General features: G+C 36.2%; 1 protein-coding gene across 5 annotated transcripts in view; it reads right to left on the reverse strand.

The window, feature by feature from the left end:
- Nucleotides 1-25,043, reverse strand: part of ACBD6 (acyl-CoA binding domain containing 6) — a 227,947-nt gene that overhangs the window by 164,861 nt on the left and 38,043 nt on the right. For 3 of the 5 annotated variants that reach the window (XR_014014367.1, XM_081223490.1, XM_081223491.1), the window contains exon 4: nt 4,014-4,096. The exons of the other annotated variants lie outside the window; for them this stretch is intronic. Coding sequence is in view for 2 of the 3 variants with exons in the window: in XM_081223490.1 (XP_081079616.1) it covers nt 4,014-4,096 (83 nt within the window). In the remaining variant the exon portion in view is untranslated. The remainder of the gene's footprint in view (nt 1-4,013; nt 4,097-25,043) is intronic. 5 annotated transcript variants of the gene reach the window in all.

Genomic DNA, 25,043 nt, shown 5'->3' on the forward strand with positions numbered 1-25,043 from the left:
GGGAGCAAGCTCAGAATTGGCCTCAGTGGCCCTTGGCCCAGGAACATTTACAATAAAACTAAAATGGGCCCTTAACTTATCACCTACAATGCATATTAGTCAGGAAGCTGCCACAACAATGGAGCCCAAGCCTTAGTAAAGGGGTTCATTATTAATTAATTTATTTATTTTTGCGTGTTGGGTCTTCGTTTCTGTGCGAGGGCTATCTCTAGTTGTGGCAAGTGGGAGCCACTCTTCATCGTGGTGCGCGGGCCTCTCACTGTTGTGGCCTCTCTTGTTGCGGAGCACAGGCTCCAGACGCGGAGGCTCAGTAATTGTGGCTCACGGGCCTAGCTGCTCCGCGGCATGTGGGATCCTCCCAGACCAGGGCTCGAACCCGTGTCCCCTGCATTAGCAGGCGGATTCTCAACCACTGCGCCACCAGGGAAGCCCAAGGGGTTCATTAGATACTGATTTTCCTAAACGTCAGAAATGTGGAGGGCTTCCCTGGTGGCGCAGTGGTTAAGAATCCACCTGCCAATGCAGGGGACAGGCTCACATGCCACAACTACCGAAGTCCGTGCGCCTAGAGCCCGTGCTCGACAACAAGAGAAGCCAAAGCAACGAGAAGCCCGCGCACCGCAACGAAGAGTAGCCCCTGCTCGCCCCAACTAGAGAAAGCCCGTGCACAGCAATGAAGACCCAATGCAGCCAAAAATAAGTAAATAAATAAATTTTTTTAAATGTGGAAAAAATTAGAAGTTTATATATTAAAGTATCCAAAACAGACCTTCAAAATACATTTTTATGTTCTTTTTAATGGTTCTATACAAGAGAGCTTTTCCTTTCATCCAAGTTTACCATTTGATGTTTCTAAAATTATAAAACCTACTGTCACTTTCACCTCAGCTGAACATTAATTCTGCCAAGAAACTGCAATTAACCTCAACTAAAGCACAATTTTCTCTTCGAAAAATAAAACATCAGATATTAAATTTCACCAAAGTACAAGCAAAATTTGATTATACAAACTTCAACAAATAGCCTGTTTTCACTGTTGTAACTGCATTTATTCCTTCACTGGAATAAACGAACATTTCATTATACAATAACTTTTATCATGATCTAGTTTGTTATACTGGATTTGTTACAGAATGAATTCTCTAATATAAGAATATGACTAGTTGCTGTGATTTCTGATCTACTGTAGTGGTAACAAAACTACAGTTTGTAACTGAAAGGCTTTCCGTGGCTCTCTCACATTCATGTTCCTTACTGTTTCGTATGTTAACAATATGTTCCAGAATACAATGATTTAGATCCTATCATAAGAAGACTAATACTTGGATGACTTAATGAAATAAGGCCAAGACTAACCAGTTTTGCCAATAGCAGAGGTTCATATTTCAATCAACCAATAAGGTTTATTAAACATACTCAAATGTAGATGCCCAAAATACCAAAAACATACTATTCAAAAGTGAAGAAGCGGGCTTCCCTGGTGGCGCAGTGGTTGAGAGTCCGCCTGCCGATGCCGGGGACGCGGGTTCGTGCCCCGGTCCGGGAAGATCCCACATGCCGCGGAGCGGCTGGGCCCGTGAGCCATGGCCGCTGAGCCGGCGCGTCCGGAGCCTGTGCTCCGCAACGCGAGAGGCCACAACAGTGAGAGGCCCGCGTACCGCAAAAAAAAAAAAAATGTGAAGAAGCTGAGAAGCACAAATATCCACAATATTTTGTCTCATCGTAGGTTCATAATAAACGTGTGTTGAGTTGAATTAAAATCTCTCCTTTATGAAGATAAAGCTATGCTATTTTGTCATTTTTCTCAAGATCAAAATTCTAAATATTGATTTAAATCTGAGGCACTTCTTTAGGAATTGGGTAGCTTAGTCTAACTCTTAGGAGTTACTCCAGTTACCGAGCTATCTACTATCACGTCAACAGCGGTACATTTGATTTGCTTTCTGTTCTGCAGAGCCACTGTCATCAGTCATGTCACTGGATATTACAAAAGAAACTGTATTCAATGTGTCATTTTGAAAAAGACCAGAGTCTGGGAGCCCTTAAGGAAATCAGTACACAAAATAAAGATCACTATTTATAGATAAGTGATTGATATTATTAGAAAGTTAAGTATAGTGATTTTAAAAAAGCAAAGTTAAGAAATTATCTCCATCTAATTATCTAACTAGGAAAGTGGCCTATACATTTCCTTAGGAAAAGAGGTGAGGATGGGCATGCCTGATTTACGATACAGCCACTAGGCTAACTGTGTATGAGCCAGTCACTAAACTTTCAGCTCCTTGAGGGAAGCAGCTGTGGATACCTCCCAAGCTCTGGGCACTTTTACTAGGTACCTACTAAGTTCTGGGAACTTCCCCAGATACTGAGAATACACAGATGGATAAAATACTATCCTTGCTCTCCAAAAACTAACAGTTTAGCAGAAAGGACAAATATTTAAAAATTATAATCCAATGTAGCATAACGTCACAGATGCTATAACAAAAGTGTGAATAAAAGACTGCGAACACAGAGAAGGAATGACTAACCTCCCCTCCTAGGAAAATGACTCTAAGGGTTTACTGACTTGATTTGAACATTTAATAAACTTTGATTAATATGGTTAAGGTCCTAATACACCATTTTTTAGAAGCTCTAAGTAGAGAATATACAAATTAAGAACCCCCCAAACACGTTCTGATTCTATAAGGGTTAAGGGGAAGGGAGAGTTAAACTCTGAAAATGTTTTTTAAACTGTGCTTCCTCAAAACTACATGGGCTTCTCAGAGCTTTCATGGTACCTCAAAGGGATCAGGGTGGCAAATGTACTCCAGGCCAGCAGCATTCTTAAAGGGTATCTTTATCCCCCTCAAATCTCCATCAGTCTTCCACTATATCACCCCAAGTAGACATTTAATCTTAGTAAAAAGTGAAGTGCTTGCTATGCAAATAGATTCAAGACAGGGCCCTTAGTATTAACTGGAAACTATAAGCATTTGAAGTTTTTGATTCATAGGGCTATCAATAGCTTTCCTTCTAGAATGCTACCTGGGAGTTCTTATCACTACTTCTTTATGTGGTGAATAATGTCAGCAACTCTTTTGCAAGAGTGAAGCATAAAATTTTGGTACAATTTCCTCTTCATTCTATGAAGATAGATATTTCCCTTCAATTTAGGTGAACTCAATTTTCCACTTGAAAATCAGAGCTCATTTATTTCATGTTAATAAGTAAGAAAAGTAAAGCTCAGATGACGCAGAAGGGTAAGAGCATCAGAAGTTCCTATTTCTTGTTTTTGCTTGTAAAGTAACAATCTTAGAAGAATGTGTCACATGGCTTTAAAGCAAGATAGAATCCTTTTTCTGATTTACACAGTGTGTAAAGAAAACGATAATCCAAGAAATTTCATACATAACATACAAAATTTAAGGACCTTTGTTAAATAATGCAAAATGACCTTTAAAATTTTTTTAATTTTGTTAAAAATACATGACATAAAATTTATCATCTTAACCATCTCTAAGTGTCCGGTTTGGTAGTATTAAGTATATTCACATTGTTGTGCAACCAGTCTCCAGAATTTTTTCATCTTGTAAAGCTGAAATGATTTTTAACTTGTAGCTAGAATAAATAAACTACAGAAATTAAAATATTTCAAAGAAATAACGATATTTTGAGGAAAACTAATGAGAACAACAACAAAAATCCATAGCTTTAGATTGAGACACAAAACCTTGCCCTACCAACTACTTATGTGGGAGAAAGGTTATTACCTGGCACTGATTCAGATACTTACAGATTTTAAAGATTATACACATAAAAATTTATTTCCTGCCATTTATTATCCTCCTAGAGATACCACCAAATCGGTTTCATGTTAAGAAAAAGTTCTTCAAATGGAAGTTTTGGGTATTAAATAAATAAATAAATTTATAAACACACACACACACACACACACAAATGTATACATACACACAATACTATACATATATGTATATACCCCTATTGTTGAAGACCAGAAAAGAATTTACCTGATGATTTCTTCGTGATACAGAGAACTAACAACTGGCCCACCAAAACCAATATTTGCTTCTTTTCCTTTCTTCTCTGGTGACTGTGGTTGGGGGGGGGGGGATTGGTGGAAAAAAGACACATGGATTAAAGCAGTGTGCATTTAAACCGGTTACAAAATACTACTCTGTTAAGGAACACTAATATTTGATGATCTACCATTTCTCTAAGGCCCTAGTGACAATTTTAGGATGGCATGAGAAAGGCAGGAGGACTCTCAGGTCATCACAGCAGCAGAATGAATACCCTCTAGCAAGCTAAGGTTATTCCACTACTGCCTTCTGGAGCCACTTAAGAGCCAGTCCCCTAGCTGATTATGTTAGCTATGTTCATTGTGGAAAACAGAGACATTCAGTGTGGAAAAATGAAAACAAAATATGAAATATAAATACCAGACCTGAATGTGATCAGGAAAATCATATCTAGGTTAACAAAATTAAAGTTCCCAAATAAGAAACTAAATTGTAATAAAACTTAAAATTTAACCATAAAAAAATAAAGAAAATATTTTTAGGTGGCAAGAAGGAAGGATGAGAAGGTAGAAGGGAGGAAAGAGGTTGAGATCTAAAATAAAAGAAAAAAAGCAAACTCATGGAAACGCTTTCCAAAATCAAGTATTCAGTAGGCTCTGTCCCTCTATGTTCTTAAAAAGCACAAGGTTAAGATTAAATTTAAAAATAAGATTCTTCCAAAACATGTACGTAGAAGCAGTGAACCTGGATATTACTGTTGTCTGGAAGATCAAATTGCAACCTGTGCAAAAGCCCACATCTCTTGCAATATTGACAGTTTTTAGATCAGGACACCCTACAAAAATAAAACCTCTGATTCTGAACATAAATAGTATCTTAGAGTCAAAATTACTTTTATTATTTAATTTGACTGCAAAAATAATTAGTTTCACTTCAGAAAAATATAGACAGTTCCCTTATACGTGTTCTTTTTTCTTACTTTAAAGAAGGGGTTTTGCTTTATTGTTGTTATTTTTTTTGTTTGTTTCTTTTGGTCTGTGAACCACTGGGCTGAGGAAAAGATCCTGTAGGCAGCATATTCTGTCAGTTCGTAACACCATTAGAGGAACTAAAGTTTCAAGAAATGGTGCAGATTTTTGAGGTGAAGAAGTCGGTTATCAATTTATGACAGAAACAAAGGTATAATGTCATAAACAACAACTACCATCATGATTAAATAATAAAGTATATAAAGTACAATAGCCTGATGTTGGCAAAAATGAAGCACAAAGTAAATGCAAGTTCCCTCTCTCCTCTGAGGACCAGTCTTAGAGCATAAATGCTGCAAAGAATTTTCAGGACAGAGAATGTTTTCCCTTATACTAAAAAAGCACAGTCCAAAGGGAGAACTTACTTTATTTAATCCAATTACATTCTAAATACATACTCCATTAGTAGGATAAAGCTGAAACATACTTGCTGCCCAAGAGATGCTTGCTAAATGAATAACAAAATTGGAAATGAGAAAACTGGATACCAAAGGAAACAGAGAGAGAGAGAATCAAGTATAGAGTGTCAAGCACAGTTTCCTGAAAGAGAACTGGCTCCAAGAAGATAACACAGCAGAAAATCTAGGTGACCTTAGGTTTGCAATCACTTTTTAGAGACAACACCAAAACCATGATCCATGAAAGAAAAAAACTGATGTTAGTGTTTATTAAAATTAAAAATGTCTGCTCAGTGAAAGACACCATTAAGAGAATGAAATGACAAACCACAAACTGGGAAAAAAACCTTGCAAACACAAATCTATTAAAGGGCTGGTATTCAAAATATATTTTAAAAGACTCTTAAAACTCAACAATAAGAAAACAAATAGAAAATTACAGGCCAATATTGATGGTGAACATAGACGTAAAACTCCTCAAGAAAATATTAGCAAACCAAATTCAACAAAACATTAAAAGGATTAAACATCATGATCAAGTAGGATTTATCCTAGGAATGCAAAGATGGCTCAACACCCACAAATCAATCAATGTGATACATCACATTAACAAAATTAAGGATAAGATCATATGATCATCTCAATGGATGCAGAAAAAGCATTTGATAAAATTCATGATAAAAACTGTGAACAAAGCGGGTACACAGGGAATGTACCTCAACATAATAAAGGCCATATATGACAAGCCCACAACTAACATCATACTCAACAGTAAAAAGCTGAAAGCTTTACCTCTAAGATCAGGAACAAGACAAGGATGCCCATTCTTACCACTTTTATTCAACAATGTATTCAAAGTCCTAGCCACAGCAATTAGGCGAGAAAAATAAATAAAGGCACCCAAATTAGAAAGGAAGAAGTAAAATTATCTCCTTTCATAGACAACATGATCGTATACACAGACAACCCTAAGGACATACTCCCCCCCGCCACCAATCAATCTGTTAGAGGTAACAAATGATTCCAGAAAAGTTACAGGATACAAAATTAACATACCAAAATCATGTCATGTCTGAGGGAGACAGAAGATAAAAAAGTTTTCTAATATTAAAAAGTGATGAATGCTATAGAAAAAAAATTAGTGTAGGGAAGAGGGTTGGAATTTTAAATAAGATGGTCTGGGAGGGCCTCACTGAGAAGGTCATTTGAATAAAGACATAAAGGAAGTCAACAAGTGAGTCCTGCACATATCTGGGGGAAATTGTCCCATGAATAGGAAACAGCCATTGCAAAGGCCCAGTGGTGAGGGTATGCTTAGAATGTTAGAGAACTGAGGTGTTCATGTCTTTTGCCAGAAAGCAATTAGTGTATTTTAGGGGGCAAGACTAGAAGCAAAAACACACGGTTGTTCACAAGACAGTCACAGTTTCTATCAGTGTCATTCACTGAAACCCTTAATGTGAAGTAAGCAATTCAGAATAGATACCTGTGGTTTGCTTGGTAATTATTTGCTGTGAAAATACATACTACTAATTAGGAGTTATATGGTATTGGAAAGGGATGAGTATATTTCTTTCACTTAGTTAACAGCCTTTAGTTTTTAGAGTAGTCTTTTTTTTTTTGTGGTACGCGGGCCTCTCACTGTTGTGGCCTCTCGCGTTGCAGAGCACAGGCTCCGGACGTGCAGGCTCAGCGGCCATGGCTCACAGGCCCAGCCGCTCCGCGGCATGTGGGATCTTCCCAGACCGGGGCACGAACCCGTGTCCCCTGCATCAGCAGGCGGACTCTCAACCACTGCGCCACCAGGGAAGCCCTATAGTAGTTTTAAGTTTAAAGAAAAATGAGCAGAAGGTACAGAGTGTTCTCATATACCCCTCTCCCCAATTTTCCCTTATTTTAACATCTTGCATTAGTGTGGTACATTTGTTACAATAGATGGGCCAATATTAACACACTGTTATTAGTTAAAAGTCACAGTTTACATTAGGGTTCATCTTTTGTGTTGCATATGGGTTTTGACAAGTGTATAATGACATGTGTCCACATTACAATATCATTCAGAATAGATTCACTGCCCTAAAATTCCTACGCTCCAGTTATTCATCCCTCTCTCCCTCTGAAGCCCTGGCAACTACTGATGTTTTTACTGTCCTCATAGTTTTACCTTTTCCAGAACATCATACAGTTGGAATCATACAGTATGTAATCTTTCTTTCACTTAGCAATATGCATTTTAAGTTCCTTCATGTCTTTTCATGGTTTGATAGACCATTTCTTTAAAAAAAAAAAAACAAAACTCTTAGCTGTTGGGGAAAAAAAACCATAAAACTTACCGTCTTAACCATTTTTACGTGTAAAGTTCAGTAGTGTTAACTATATTCTACCTCCCCTGTATCAAAACAAAAGATTTTTCTCCAATATTCACCATAAGAATGTGGTGGGCCCTGGGGGTCAAAACCCATGAAAGCAGGGGGCCTTCCTAAGGCTGAGCCTCTGGAAGCTTTTAGCTCTTGAGCTAGTCCACACTCAGCCTGCAGCAATTTATCAATTACCATTTAAGTGTTCCTACCAGTTCACGGTTCAAACAGCTTTGTTCCCAATAAGCAGATCTCGAGTGTGATTCTATGTATTCACCTGTCACCATTTGGGGAGTGGCAGTTTGCCCTATGACCTCAAATCTCAGATTAATCTAAGAATAGTCCATGATTTTCAGTTTGGTCAGATTTTTGCTGTTGTTGAAGACAGGAGAGATGATTTCCAAGTTCTTTACATGTCAGAGCTGAAACTGGAAGTTCAATTGTCTTTTGAAGACATTTTAAAATAAAGAAAAAAAGGCTTCTATTTACCCACATATTTGTCACTTCCAGTTGTCTTCATTCCTTTAAGCAGGTCTAAATTTCCATCTTATACACTTTTCCTTTTGCCTGAAGAAGTTCCTTTAACATTTATTGTAGTGCATGTCAGTCAGCAATGAATTATCTCTGCTTTTGTTTGTCTGAAAAATCTTTATTTTACCCTTACTTTTTTTTTTGTATTGACATGAGATTCACATAATATAAAATAAGTCATCTAAAAATATACAATTAGCACAGGGAACTCTACTCTGTGCTCTTTGGTGACCTAAATGGGAAGGAAATGCAAAAAAGAGGAGATGTATGTATACATATGGCTGATTCACTTTGCTGTACAGCAGAAAGTGACACTGCAGTGTAAATCAACTCTACTCCAATGAAAAAAAATTAAAAAAATAAAAACTAGACAAAATAAACAGTTTCCCCTTTTAAAAAACAATATATATATATACAATTGAGTGGCATTTAGTACACTGACAATGTTGTACAACCACCAGCTCTATTTAGTTTCAAAACATTTCCATCATCCCAAAACAAATCCTTGAGCCCATTAAGCAATCACTCTCATTCCTCTTCCTCCTAACCCTAGAAACCATCAATCAGCTTTCTGTCTCTATGGATTCACCCATTCTGGATACTTCATATAAATGGAATCACACAATATGTGATCATATGTGAGCATGTATCAGTACTTCATTCCTTCCTATGGTTGAGTAATACTCTAACATACATATATATATATATATATATATATATATATATATACACACTCTATATTATATATCCATTTATCAGTTGATGGACATTTGGATTGTTTGTACCTTTTGACTATTATTGTGCTATGAACATTTGTGTACAGCTATTTGAGTACCTGTTTTTAATTCTTTTGGGTATATATACCTAGGAGCAGAATTGCAGGGTCATATGGTAATTCTATGTGTAACTTTTGGAAGAACCACCAAACTATTTTCCACAGCACCTGCACCATTTTACATTCCCACCAACAATGTAAGATGGTTCCAATTTCTCCACATCCTTGCCAACGCTTGTTATTATCTGTCTTTTTTATTATAGTCATCTTAGTGTGTGTGAAGTAATACCTCCCTGTGGTTTTGATTTGCATTTCCCTAATAACTAATATTTCATGTGATTGTGGGTCATTCTCTTTGGAGAAATGTCTATATTCAACCCATTTATTAGTTATCTTTTATGAGTTATTCATATATTCTGGATACTAGATCTTTATCAGATATGATTTGCAAATATTTCCTCCCTTTCTGTAGCATGTCTTTTTACTTTTTTGGATAGTATTTTTTGGATAGCAGAAAAATTTTAATATTGACGCAGTCCTGTTTATCATCTTTTCTTTGGTTGCCTGTGTTTCTGCTGTCATATCTAAGAATCCATGGCCAAATCAAAAATCACTGAGCTAAGTACCTATTTACTTCAGTCAATATAGTTCTAATTCATATTTTTTTAGGTCGTTTATCCCTTTTGAGTGAATTTTTGTATATAGTGTGATATAAGAATGCACCTTCATTCTTTTGTATGTGGATATCCAGTTGTCCCAGCATCATCTGTTTAAGAGATTCTTCTTCTCCACTGAATGGTCTTGGCATCTTCATCAAAAATCAATTGACCATAAATGTGAGCGTTTATTTCTGGACTCAATTCTATTCCACTGGTCCATGTGTCTATCTTTATGCTGGTACAACACTGTTTTAATTACTGTTATTTTGTAGTAAGTTTTGAAATTGCAGGTGTGAATTCTCCAATTTTGTTCTTTTTCAATATTGTTTTGATTATTTAGGCCCCTTTATAATTCCATATATATCTGAGGATCAGCTTTTCCATTTCTGCAAAAATGGCAGTTGGAATTTTGATAGACTGCATTGAATCTGTAGGTCACTTTAGGTAGTACTGCCATCTTAACAATATAAAATATTTCAATCTATGAACATGGGATGTCTTTCCATTTATCTAGGTCTTCTCTGTCTCAGCAACGGTTTATGGTTTTCAGTGCACAATCTTTCACCTCCTTTTAAAACTATTCCTGGGTATTTTATTATGTTGTATGCTACTGTAAATGGAATAGTTTCCTTAGTTTCCATTTTGGGGTGTTCACTGCTGGTGTATATTAACGCAACCAATTTTTCCATGTTGATCTCGTATCTTGCAACTTTGCTGAATGTTTATTAACTCTAGTCGTTTTTGGTGGTTTTTTTGGATTTTCTGTATTTAGGATGATGTTATCTGTGAACAGAGACAGTTTTACTTCTTTCCTTCCAATTTGGATGCTGTTTATTTTCTTTTTCTCGTCTAATTGCTCTGGCTAGAATTTATAGTACATGGTAAAAGAAAGCATCCTGTCTTATTCCTGATCTTAAGGGGAAAGCTTTCCATTTTTCATCCTTGAGTATAATGTCACCTGTGAACTTTGCATAAACAACCATTTTCATGGTAAGCAAATCACCTTCATTCCTGAAAGCTATTTTAACTGGTATAGATTGTAAGTTGATAGTTTTTTCCTTTTGATGCTGCCCTATTGATCTGACTATTGAAGAAGTCTGCTGCAGTTCTTACATTTGTTCCTCTGTATCATTTTTTTTTGTTTTGGTATGCATGCTTTTAAGAGTTTCTCTTTTTCACTGATTTTCAACAATTTGATTATGATGTGTCACGGTATCATTTTATTTACGCTTCTTCTGCTTGACATTCATTGAGCTTCTTATTCCATTGGTGTATGGCAGTGATTCTCAACTAGGGGAGTTTTTCTTTTTTTGCCCCTATCCTCCATTTGGTTGTCACAAGTGGTTGGTCTTATTGGCATCTAGTGAGTAAAGACCAGGGTTACTACTAAACATCCTACAATGCACAGGACAGCCCTCCACAGCAAAGAATTACCCAGCCCCAAATGTCAATAATGCAAAGGCTGAAAAACTCTGGTTTATGGTTTCATCAAATGTTTAAAATTTTCAGCCATTATTTATTAAATTTCTTCTGTCTTCTCTCTCACTTTTTCTCTTCTTTAAGGGATTCCGATTATATGTATATTTGTTCAGTCTTTTTATGCTCTGTGCTTCATTTCTGTTTCACCTGCTATATCTTCAAGTTCACTGATCTTTTCTTATGCAATGTCTAATCTGCTGTTAATTCTTTCCAGTGTATTTTTCATTTCAAATGTTAACTCTCATCTCCACAAGTTCCATTTGGGTCTTTCTGTATCTTCTGTATCTCTCTCCATTGTGTTCATGTTTTCCTCTATTTTCTTGAATATACAGAATATATTTATAATAGCTGTTTTTCATCTTTATCATTTCTGTATCTGCTTTCACTGACAGGTTTTTCTCCTGGTTATGGATATTTTCCTGCTACTTTTGCATGCTTGAAAGACTTTTACTGTAAGCCAGATATTATAAATTTTACACTCTTGTTTTTGTTGTGTTCTTTTAAATTACGTTAGACTTTGTTTGGGCATTAATTCAGTTACATGGAATCAATCTGATCCTTTCAAGGATCATTTTTAAGCTCTGTTAAGGCAGGGGCAGAGCAGCCTTTAATCTAGAGCTTAATTTAGCCCCAGTACTGAAGTGAAATCCTTCAGAGGCCTCCACCATATGCCCCATACACTACATTTTCTTTCCACTCTGACCAGTAGGAAATGAAAGAGTCTCAGTCCTATGTCAACTCCACGAATTGTATGGCTTGCTGCTTTCTTGTATTTCATTCTCCAGCCTGTTAGTTTCCTCTCACACATACATAGATTAGTATTCAGCCAGAGAGACCCTTCTATAGATCTCTGGAACTCTCCCTCTGTATGCAAAAGCATCCTCTCTAGTATGCAGCCCGGTATATTCAGTCTGCCTCAAATTGGCAAGGTGACCAAGCTCTTTTGGATCCCCCCTCCCTGCGCTGAAATTGCTTCCAGATAATAAGCTGAGGAAACTGTAGGGTTTACTTTGTTTCTCTTCTCTCATAGTTTCATACGACTTTCAGTGCATTGTCTGAAAAATCATTATTTCAACTACTGTGTCTTGTTTTCTTCCTGTTTAAAATAAAAGGGTAAATCTTGTCCCTATTATACCACCATGCCCAAGAGCAGAAGTTCCAAAAACATTAATTTAAAAACCAGCATAATATTCCATGAAGTAATGTACCATAATTTACTTAAACATTATCTGACAACTGTCTATTTAGGTATTTTCATTTTTTCACTCATAAACAAAGATATGATGAATACCTTTGTACATAAAGCATAATACAGTTTTAATTAAAATCATTAGGGAAAAAACTGACTCTATAATTTGATTATAGTGCATTCTAAGTATATTTCTTCCTGGGATTAATTCCTCTTTCTGCAGCAACTGCACAGGCATATTAGAATGGTGACAATTTTGGGAAGGTGGGGTGGGAGATTATATCTGAGGCAAAAAAATTTTTTTAAATAATCTGCCATTATCAGATTGAATTCAGAGTAAAGGTGCCAAAGGTGCATTAGTTTTGTTCTCCATCCACTTCATCTATAAGAAGGGCCAAACTTTGGCTACTTTTACCGTCTTGATTTCCACTCCAATGAAATGCTTCTCATAGAGGTTTAAGAACTTTATTCCATTTCTCTCTACTCAAAATCCATTAAGTTATTTTTATGTTGCATCAGCAGTTAAAGAGAGAGACTCCAATTTGGCAGCCAATAGGATAAAACTTGCCAATTCTTATATTGCCTGAGACTGTATTATTTGAGACACTGAAATGCTCCTTCACTCAAGGGGGAAAGGTAAGTTGTTGGCTGAATCTTTATCACTTGATTCAGATTCTACCTTAGTCAGTTGCTGGGTTGGGTCAAGATGTAAAACCTTGTGAAACTTTCTATCTGAAAAATAACTGTTCCAAAGATTATTATCAGGCTAATATGTGCAAGGAGGGAGTTTCTTGCTTCCATGTGCTACCTTTCTTGGCCTCTGCTTTATTGGTTTGTTTGCTTAATTTGTTTATAGGTCTAGCTATAGGAATTTGGGTAAATTAATCTCTCTGCCTCTGTTTCCTCATTTATAAAAATAAAAGTAATAGTACCTATCTCATATGGGTGTTTCCAAGATATAAAATATATATGTAAAACCAACAGTGCCCAGCACAAAGTAGACACTATATAAGTGTTAGCTGATATATAATTATTATTATTAGCCACAATATGGCCATTTCTCCAAAGTGAAAATGTCTCAGCAACACAGATGCAAGATATTTGATGTGGTGACCAACAATACAGAACCACAAGTCTTTATCTAATAGTTTTAAACTTCTGATTCTCCTGGTAAAACAACAAATCCCCAAACCAACCAACGAACGACACTGTCATTAAGGGGGGAGGGCGGGGGGGAAGGAAACTAGGACTTCAGGAGCGTCTTCCATGTGCTTTGCACTTAATATATATTATCCAATTCCAACTTCAAAACAATTCTATAAAATTGGCATTTTTACTGTATCTCATGCAATCTAAGACATCACCAATTATAAAAAGTACCATTATTTTCTATAATGCTAAGAAAGACAACACAGCAAATTAAATGTAGTACTCCATCAATTTTAAAACACATCTATAATTTTTTAAATGTTAGAAACTGAAAAAATGTTTGCCTTATATTTGATAAAATATATCTCCATTTTACAGATTAGAAAACTGAAGATAAAGAGAGGTGAAATACCCAATGCCTCATAGTAAGTGCAGAATTGAGTCCCAAACCAAGATCTTCTGGTATCCAAAGACTATGCTCTTTCTATTAAACTACACCACCTCTCCAAGCTATTTTAGAAACCATTATCAAATAATTACAAATATTCTGATTTAAAATCTTGTTCTGTCTCAAGTGTACATTTAAAAGATTTTTAGGGGCTTCCCTGGTGGCGCAGTGGTTGAGAGTCTGCCTGCCGATGCAGGGGACATGGGTTCGTGCCCCAGTCCGGGAAGATCCCACATGCCGCAGAGCGGCTGGGCCCGTGAGCCATGGCCGCTGAGCCTGTGCTTACGGAGCCTGTGCTCTGCAACAGGAGAGGCCACAACAGTGAGAGGCCCGCGTACAGCAAAAAAAAAAAAAAAAAAAAAAAGGAACACCAGTTTAGCATTATATTTCCTGAACTGTGGCCAATGTGGTGCCAATGCATAAAGGAAATGTATTCATAATTAATTGTTCAGAATTACAATCAATGAACCTTCAAATCTTTTTTCTTATTCTTCTCTTATTACTGTCAGACTTAATCAGGTCAGTCTTCTAAAAAATAAAAAAGGCAGGGCTTCCCTGGTGGCGCAGTGGTTGAGAGTCCGCCTGCCGATGCAGGGGACACGGGTTCATGCCCCGGTCTCGGAGGATCCCACATGCCACGGAGCGTCTGGGCCCGTGAGCCATGGCCGCTGAGCCTGTGCATCCGGAGCCTGTGCTCCGCAACGGGAGAGGCCACAACAGTGAGAAGCCCACATACAGCAAAAAAATAAATAAATAAATAAAAATTAAAAAAAAAATAAAAAAGGCAATGTAGTTTTATAGTTAAAAATTTTCAAAGTAGATATAAGCAAAACCTTCAAAAAGTTTCAGAAACTCTCTTTGCATTTTCTAACTCTATACCAAGGCATGGCACGACTGCCCCCAGGGAAAGAAACCTGGGCAGACAGTAATTGTATTTGACAGCAGCAATTACATGCAAGGTTGGAGATTAGAAGACCATTAATGTGTGTGCAATAATTGCTCTGGTATTTTCTGTTATACTGAGGGTCAGCCTGGAGAGACATGGTAAACTTTACCTTGGATGCATCTGATCCAGAAATTCTGCCTTAAGAAAGCAGGTGAAGAGTGAGCACAGTGGTTATAGTCACAGCAGGCATGCACAGCATTCTTTTCATAAGAATGATACAGGAACAACTAATATGTAATTCTAAAAGATATTTCTATATCTTTTATACCTATACCTTTCAACTAACTATGAAGAATATCAGAAGGACTCACACAATGACTATGACGAAATGTTGATCTTTAGCAAGAGTCCAAGTAAATTATCTTTCATAACATCACACTATAACAAAAGCTTTCCATATTTGGAAACTATATCAAACAGAGAGCCTTGAAAACCTGGAAACTCTGGAAACATCAGAAAAACAGCAGAAACGGCACACTTAACCTAAAAACAATAATAGGAAGCTGGTAGACTAAACACATATCCTTGGTTCCCTCACCCTCCATATAACGTACTGAAGCAACTCAACTAAAACAAGTCTGGAAGAAATTATGGTATACCTAAAAGGAGAGGGTGTAGGACAAGAGATCCATAGGCCCAAAGGTTAGAACAGAAATTTACCATGGCAGTAAAACTAAACTTCAGGGGCCCAACCACCTGATAAAGATAAAAGAAAGATTCCCTTAGCAAGTAGAGAGGGATCACACCCACCACATGCTATATGGTCCTATACATGGTGAATCCTGTTTACTTTGGCAGTCCTAACCCAGCCTGGTAGACTAAATCTCTTCATTTGAGAGGGACCAACCATTTCTCAGCATTCTCCTAAGAAAAGAAAGGTCTCTTTTACATCATCTCACCTTGGCTCAGTAGAGAAATCAGAGCTCATAGGTCTATTAGACTAGAAAAAAAAATTACGTCTGCTTTGTTTGTTATTGCTCAAAAGACCTCGACGATCAGATCAGTGCTAAGGAAACCTAAAATCAGTAGTCAGAGAAAAATTATAATCATTTAAGGAGGGGTAGACGCTAAGATGAATCAGAATGAGTGGCTTCATTTGAGGTAGGCAAAATTAATCGAAGGAACAGAAGAGAGTTTTCATACAATAAAATACAAGGACACAGACATACGTAAACACTAAAGGTATTATTCCATAAAAGTCTACTGTATTACAAATATTAACTTTTTATCAATGTTGATAATGTACATGATAGTTTAATATATCTCTCCCATAGCATGGCTCAAAATAGCCCTTCAATGAATAACCGTGATTCCGCAACTGAAATGTTTTCAAAAAGACAATGAAAAAAGACACCTACCTGTTAGAACCACCCTCAAAAAGCACACATGCCATACTATGAGGCATAATTTATGTTAATAAATATCCCCAACTTTTTTCAGTTCAACTCTATTCAACACTGTAAGTACTTTTAAGCACTTACTCTCTTATCACTGAAAGGTATACTAATTGAGGTAACTGCTGTCAAGACACTGAGTATTATTACCAAGGATTTAGGCTATGCTGCCACATAAAACAAGGTAAGAAACAATATAAATCAAATAAGATCAAATATTAAAATGTACACTATAAACAATAAGTGTGATAGATTTATAGAAAGGGGGAAGTTAGTACGGACTGGACTTCATGGAGTAAACAGGAATCGATCAGAGATTAAAAAAAAACAAAAAACACAGAGGTAGAAACGGTTAAAAAAAAAAGCATGTCAGGAAAGAGCATGAGGAGAGAAAGGCATAATAACTTCACTGTATTTGAGGGACGATGAGGAAGCATGTCAGATGGAAGTCCAGTTTACAGTGGGTAAAGTTAGAGATAAATCTGGAGAAGCTGGGGACAGAGATACAAATTATAGAGGACTTGAAAGTAAGAATTAAAATCTTAGATTTGAGCTAAGAGTTCCTAAGGATTTTGGTATAAAACTAATTTTTGTCATTTTCCTGTTAACCTTCATCATAAAGAGAAACATATGTTCCAGTGTAAAACTGTTCTCCATATGTAATACAATCACACTTAGAAGGTACCAAATTTTAAAACACATAGCTTCAAACATTCTAGTAAAAGTAATTATAGTTTGCAGGATCTCCGTAGTATAACCACTAAAAATAATTCATATTATAAAACTAAAAAATTATTCATAACATTAAGACACTGAGAGTGAAAGCTCATCAGGCAATCTAGTAGTATAACAGAGAGTTTAAGATATTATAGTTGGGCTTCCCTGGTGGCGCAGTGGTTGAGAGTCTGCCTGCCGATGCAGGGGACACGGGTTCGTGCCCCGGTCCGGGAGGATCCCGCATGCCGCGGAGCGGCTGGGCCCGTGAGCCATGGCCGCTGAGCCTGCGCGTCCGGAGCCTGTGCTCCGCCAACGGGAGAGGCCACAACAGTGAGAGGCCCGCGTACCGCAAAAAAAAAAAAAGATATTATAGTTATTTAAGAGAAATTTCTAATGTTTTAGTAATTTGGCTCCAGTTCACCTTAATATTTCTAATTTTGAAACTACTGTCAATAATCTTAACTTTTTTTGCACTTTCTCCATAACTATAATTTACTGTTCTATTTCCTAACATTTCCCCCAATTTTATCTGTACAGTTTGTTAAGCGTATCCTTGGATGTGGGGAAATCATTCATAAAGCCAGAGATTGAAATGTTCAATCCTAGTTTTGCTAAGGAGATCCAGGTCAAATTAGGTAGAACTGACAAACAGCTAACGAAATCTGATGATGATAGGCAAATGAGAAAACTAGTCCTTGGTGACTCTTCTATTCCCAATATAAAGGTCTGTTTACTAGGGACTAGGGATCTCACTAACAGCTGTCAGTTCATGTTAAAAAGTGTTCTCACACATTCATTTCAGTTTAACTGTAACACACACAGTAAGAGGACTTTGGCACTCCATCTGGTAATATATGTGCAGGGCTAAGATCCTCAAGTTCCAAGGGGAAGAGGAAAAAACTTAAGTCAATTTTTAACTTAATTCATAAATTCCTCTTATTCAGAATTCTATTAAGTGAGGAATGCTTGTACAGGAAAGGACTGTTACGTATCTAGTTGTATTTATACGACATACATTTTACAAAAGGAAAAATCAAACACACATGATCTGAAGAAAATATTTAAACCTGGTAAACCACCTGTGTTTACTCAAGATGCTATTCTGGGGGTAAAGGCTTAATTTAGTAAGCTTTGACTCAAAATGTAAAATGAAGCCATTAGCGTGTTATTTATTCTAATTATAGTCAATTTTAAAGCAACAAACCAACAACATAAAATTGAAATGTAAATATAGTATATTCAAGAGAGATTTCCTGGGACTATTTATGACCATATTTCTATAAAAATATTTACTACACATGTGATTTGAAAGCAGTTTCTCTGCAGTGTGGTTGTAATCTCTACAACAATTAACAAATTGGGAGTCATTTATTTTCAAAGTACCCATATTTTGTGATTTAAAAGAAACTTTCATAGATGATGTAGTTAAACATAAATGATAAGCATTATAGTCTAAGACAGTGATTTTTAAACTACGTTGGCCAAAACATCACAATTCCAAAAGGAAACTCTTAAGGTTATTTTCTAAGTTATCCTTAACGTGCAGCCTAATCTGGGTCTGTTTTATCACTTCCAAAACTGTCAGAAGGAAGAACACTTCCAGGCTATAGCAAATAACATCTAGGAGTTTTATAATCCTTAAAAAAATAAAAACACACTAATCTGAAAGAATTTTATCCATCGTAGTCAATACTCAACACATCAGATAAAACTGGTAACCTAAACTGCCAGCCTCTCCAGAATATCTTCACCTAATTGGGCATTTGTCCCCTTCCCCTGAATTTGCTGAGAACTGTTCCCTTACAGACTAGAGTGATAGCTGTTCCTTCTGACATCCCATCCTGGCTAATATGAGTTCTGACAGAATCTAGAAAATAAGGCCTATCTCACAACAGAATTGAAGGAGCAGACTGTATTGGACACCAAAGGTTTATGAAAGAGAATCCTTCAGAAATTGGTAAAACAGATGTAACACAATTGAAATTAAAAGTTTAAAAAAGAAAACATTGACAGACTGTTTCTATTTTTATATCTTGATAAGTATAAGTATACTAAAATCAATGGAGAAAATGAACATTTAAAATACTTTGATTATTTAAGAATGCATTTTAATTTATACTGTTATTGTGAGAGTATATATTAGAATGTTGTTAACATATCACATTCAGAATTTGAAAAAAATTTTAAGTTTTCTTTAAGAATATTAGACCTACACACCACTGTGTAATTTTCCTACAGCAATCTAAAGCATTGAAAATTGAAAATTTAAGCACCAAAGATACATTTATACTACTCTAACGTACCTCTTTATATCCTTTCAAATTGAGTCATAAAATCTAGTTCTTCCACATATGCATTTTTCTAGATCACTATCTAAACATCTTACTTAATCAGGTTCAATTATTACATTAATAATTCTCAAGCAGTAATATAAGGTCTACCAAGTAGTGAGCATTTAAATATCTTTAATATATGAATGAATTATAAAATTTAAAAACAAAATAGTTTTTTTCTTTTAAAGAATAGTAAAAGGTAGTCTCTCCTCGCTACAGAAGGAATTTCACAATGTGGATAAAAAATGATCTAGCAGTGCTAATCTATCCATCCATATTTTCCTAACCAATGATCCATACACATTAAACTTCTCTCCATTTTCTAAATATGCCAAACTGTCTTATGCATCTACTCCTTCGTACCTGCTGCCTCTACCCAAAATGCTGTTCCATCCTCTTCTTCCTCTAATAAACCTACTCAAACTCTAAGACCCTGCTTAAAAAGACCTTCATGGCTTTCCAACTGTCAACAAGCTGATAGTCATTCCTGTGATTCCACAGCCCTTTGTTAATAATGCTATTAGTATTCTTCAAACTCCACCACAATGATCAGTTTAAATTTTTTCTTTCACCTGGTTTTGATCTGAGAAAAAAGATTATACCTTATTTACTTTTGTATCCCCAAATCTAGCACAAATGCCAGGCAAGCTGACTGAATGATAAGTAAATGAATAAACAAAACAAGCATACTATTAAATCTTTCCTTGTGACTGAGTAGCTACAGCATAGTACTACAATGCAAATTACAGGAATTTAATATTTTGTACGCTACCCAAACACCTACTGAAATAGAGAATCTCATGATTGGGAAGAACATTAAAGAACATTTAGAAAGGAAATAAACTATTAACATAATGAATAAAAATAATAATAATAATGAAACAACGATCAATATAAAAGTTTAAACCAGGTCTTTGAAATTTAACCATTTTCAAACATTTTCAAAGGTGAGGGATCATCATACTTTGTACAATAACAAAAATATCAAGTAGATCAAACTAATTATTCTAAGTATCCTTTAACATAAACAGTATTTTAAATATTCTAAATCAAAATTTTTTTAAGTTCATAGACTTTTGGTGGTCACTGGCAATGAATCAGGTCATCTGTAGGTGGTTTGGCAGTTTGGTTATAATGCTTATTTACTAAGAGGCTTATACTTTCCCAGCACTTGCTGGTTTCCTTGACTTGCTGGAGAAAGAAATTAATGATGTATTATTGGGTGTATTTAAATTTGAAATAAAAATACTTTGTTTTAACATTAAAACAATTATGATGAATCTTCATTAAAATTTACCTTTAATTAATAGTTTGCTTATGCAAAAAAGTAACAGACCATGGATGCCAAAATACTTTCCAATTGATCCAGAAAACTTGCTGCGTGTGATTTTTTCCTATTTTCTCATAGCTATAACCAAGATTATTTAGCTTTTACTATTGAAAAGTGAAAGATGAAACATCTATACAGAGATCACCAGTGATAACTCAGAACAACAATCAACATAAAAGAGGTAACAACCTTCAAATACCAAGAAACTTGCCATCAATTTTATAGGTATTCTTTACTCTCGATCCTATCTAACTACTTGTGGTCTTAAGATATTCATTTGTAATCTGGCTAAAGTAACTGGTAAACACTCCTTTGGGGCATATCATTTGTAATACTGATTTATTGGTCTGCCATCTCCCAGTACAGGTCTGACCCTGAGTTTATAATTAGGCTGCATAATGTGGAAACAGAATGATAGTTCACTATCTCGCTTTATGAAATGGTATGGACATATAAAATGGTATGGCTTAATTAAATGAACTGAGAACGTTGGTTTCATCTATATAGATTTTTTGGGGGGCTGTGTTGGGTCTTCGTTGCTCCGTGCAGGCTTTCTCTAGTTGCAGCGAGTGAGGGCTACTCTTCGTTGCGGTGCACGGGCTTCTCATTGCGGTGGCTTCTCTTGTTGTAGAGCACGGGCTCTAGGCTCATGGGCTTCGGTAGTTGTGGCTCGAGGGCTCTAGAGCACAGGCTCAGTAGTTGTGGCACACAGGCTCTGTTGCTCCATGGCATGTGGGATCTTCCTGGACCAGGGCTCAAACCCATGTCCCCTGCACTGGCAGGCAGATTATTATTTTTTTAACATCTTTATTGGAGTATAATTGCTTTACAATGGTGTGTTAGTTTCTGCTTTATAACAAAGTGAATCAGCTATACATATACATATATCCCCATATCCCCTCCCTCTTGTACCTCCCTCCCACCCTCCCTATCCCACCCCTCTACGTGGACACAAAGCACTGAGCTGATCTCCCTGTGCTATGCGGTTGCTTCCCACTAGCTATCTATTTTACATTTGGTAGTGTATATATGTCCATGCCACTCTCTCACTTCATCCCAGCTTACCCTTGCCCCTCCCCGTGTCCTCAAGTCCATTCTCTATGTCTGAGTCTTTATTCCTGTCCTGCGCCTAGGTTCTTCAGAACCTTTTTTTTTTTTTTTAGATTCCATATATATGTGTTAGCATATGGTATTTGTTTTTCTCTTTCTGACTTCACTCTGTATGACAGACTCTAGGTCCATCCACCTCACTACAAATAACTCAATTCTGTTTCTTTTTATGGCTGAGTAATATTCTACTGCATATATGTGCCACACCTTCTTTATCCATTCATCTGTCGATGGACACTTAGGTCGCTTGCATGTCCTGGCTATTGTAAACAGAGCTGGCAGGCAGATTCTTAACCACTGCATCACCAGGGAAGTCCTCATCTATATAGCTCTAGAACTTTATTTTTAGCAACATCATAACATATGTCCAAAAGACTCAGTAGCTACGGTTCTGTGAACCACCTAGGAAACAGACATTATACTTCACTGTATAAATATTATTTCTCATCTATTCATTAATTCAACTTATAGTTACTGCCTCCTAACTGGGAGTACAATGGTGACTGAGACCGATATGTTCTCTTAACCTCCTGGAGCTAAAAGCTTATAGGAGGGAAGAGAAAAGTATTAAGTCACTTAAAATGAAGTAGACAAATACCACATGAGGAAAAGTATAATCTACATATTTTTAAAGTTATATTTCATTCTTTTCCCTCCAAATCCTATGGAATACTATTCTCCTATATTGTTTCCATCCTTTACCATGAAGCAACTCCAGCTCACAGATGGTAGTCACAGATTTAACCAGAGAAAAATTCTAAAAATAACACCTAGTAAGGTGTTGCCATGTTCACAGTGGGTGCTCAATATTCCCTGAGAAAATTCAGTATTTTTTTTCTTTTGTCCTTATTTTAAATTTTATCTTCAAGTATAGCTGATTTGCAATGTTGTGTTAGTTTCAGATATATAGCAAAGTGATTCAGTTATACATATACATATATCTATTCTTTTTCAGATTCTTTTCCCATATAGATTATTAAAGAATATTGAGTAGAGTTCCTGTTGATTATCTATTTTATAGATAGTAGTGTGTATATGTTAATCCTAACCTCCTAATTTATCCCTCCCCACCACCTTTCCCCTTTGGTAACCATAAGCTGTTTTCTGAGTCTGTGAGTCTGTTTCTGTTTTGTAAATAAGTTCACTTGTATCATTTTTTTTAGATTAAGTGATGTCATATGATATTTGTCTTTCTCTGTCTGACTTACTTCACCTAATATGATAATCTCTAGGTCCTTCCATGTTGCTGCAAGATGGCATTATTTCATTCTTTTTTGTGGCTGAATAGTATTCCATTGTATATATGTACCACATCTTCTTAATCTATTCATCTGTCAGTGGACATTTAGGTTGCTTCCATGTCTTGGCTGTTGTAAAGAGTGCTGCAATGAACACCGGGGTGCATGTTTCTTTTCTTTTTTCTTTTTTTTTTTTTTTTGCGGTATGCGGGCCTCTCACTGCTGTGGCCTCTCCTGTTGTGGAGCACAGGTTCCAGACGCGCAGGTCCAGTGGCCATGGCTCACAGGCCCAGCCGCTCCGCAGCATGTGGGATCCTCCTGGACCGGGGAACGAACCCGTGTCCCCCGCATCGGCAGGCGGACTCTCAACCACTGTGCCACCAGGGAAGCCCTCTCCAGCATTTATTGTTTGTAGACTTTCTGATGATGGCCATTCTGACCAGTGTGAGGTGATACCTTATTGTAGTTTTGGTTTGCATTTCTCTAGTAATTAGAGACACTGAGCAATTTTTCATGTGCTTTTTGGCTATCTGTATGTCTTCTTTGGAGAAATGTCTATTTAGATCTTCTGCCTATTTTTTGATTGGGTTGTCTTTTTTTTGATATTGAGCTGTGTGAGCTGTTTGTGTATTTTGGAGATTAAACCCTTGTCAGTCACATCGTTTGCAAATATTTTCTCCCATTCTATGGGTTGTATTTTTGTGTTGTTTATGTTTTCCTTTGCTGTGCAAAAGCCTTTAAGTTTAATTAGGTCCCATTTGTTAATAATAATTATTAACCATTAATGAAAAGTTGCAAGTGACTAAGAGAAAACACAAGACAGTATTATTTCTTCCTAGACAAACAATGCATTGCTTGATGAGTCTAAATCATCAATAAAAAACTGAAACTAAAAAACTTGGCTACTGACCTCTAGGAATTCATTCTGAAGAAATAATTAGGTAAGTGTGTAAAAACATAAGTAGAAAAATGTTTATTGCAGCATTATCTGCAAGGGTAAAAAAAAAAAAAAGACCTCAAAAAGAATAAAATACCTAGAAATAAACTTAACCAAGAACATAAAAGAACTATGCTCTGAAAACTATAAAGCACTGATGAAGGAAATTGAAGATGATACAAACAAATGGAAAGATATCCCATGTTCCTGGACTGGAAGAAGTAATACTGTTAAATGTCTATACTACCCAAAGCAATCTACAGATTTAATGCAATCCCTATCAAAGTACCCATGAAGTTTTTCACAGAACTAGAACAAATAATCCTAACATTTATATGGAACCATAAAAGACCCCGAATAGCCAAAGCAACCTTGAGGAAAAAGAATAAAGCTGGAGCTATTGTGCTCCCTAACTTCAGAATATGCTACAAAGCTACAATAATCAAAACAGTATGGTACTGGCACAAAAACAGACACATAGATCAATAGAACAGAACAACAAGTCCAGAAATAAACCCATACACTTATGATCAATTAATCTATGACAAAGGAGTCAAGAATATACAATGAGGAAAAGACAGTCTCTCCAATAAGTGTGTTGGGAAAACCAGACAGCTACATGTAAAACAATGAAATTAGAACATTTTCTCACACCATATACAAAAATAAGCTCAAAATGGATTAAAGACCAAATGTAAGACCTGAAACCATAAAACTCCTAGAAGAGAACATAGAACACTCTTTGACATAAATCATAGGGATTTTTTTCTTTTTGGATGTGTTGCCTAAGGCAAAAGAAACAAAAGCAAAAATAAACACATGGGACCTAATTAAACTCAAAAGCTTTTGCACAGCAAAATAAATCATCGACAAAATGAAAAGACAGCCTACTGGATGGAAAAAATATTTGAAAATGATATGACTGATAAGGGGTTAATATCCAATATATATAAACAGCTCATACAACTCAATATCAACAAACAGACAACCCAATTAAAAA

Source organism: Mesoplodon bidens (genome assembly GCF_964165515.1).
Source record: "Mesoplodon bidens genome assembly, chromosome: 2".
Classification (NCBI taxonomy): Eukaryota; Metazoa; Chordata; class Mammalia; order Artiodactyla; family Ziphiidae; genus Mesoplodon; species Mesoplodon bidens.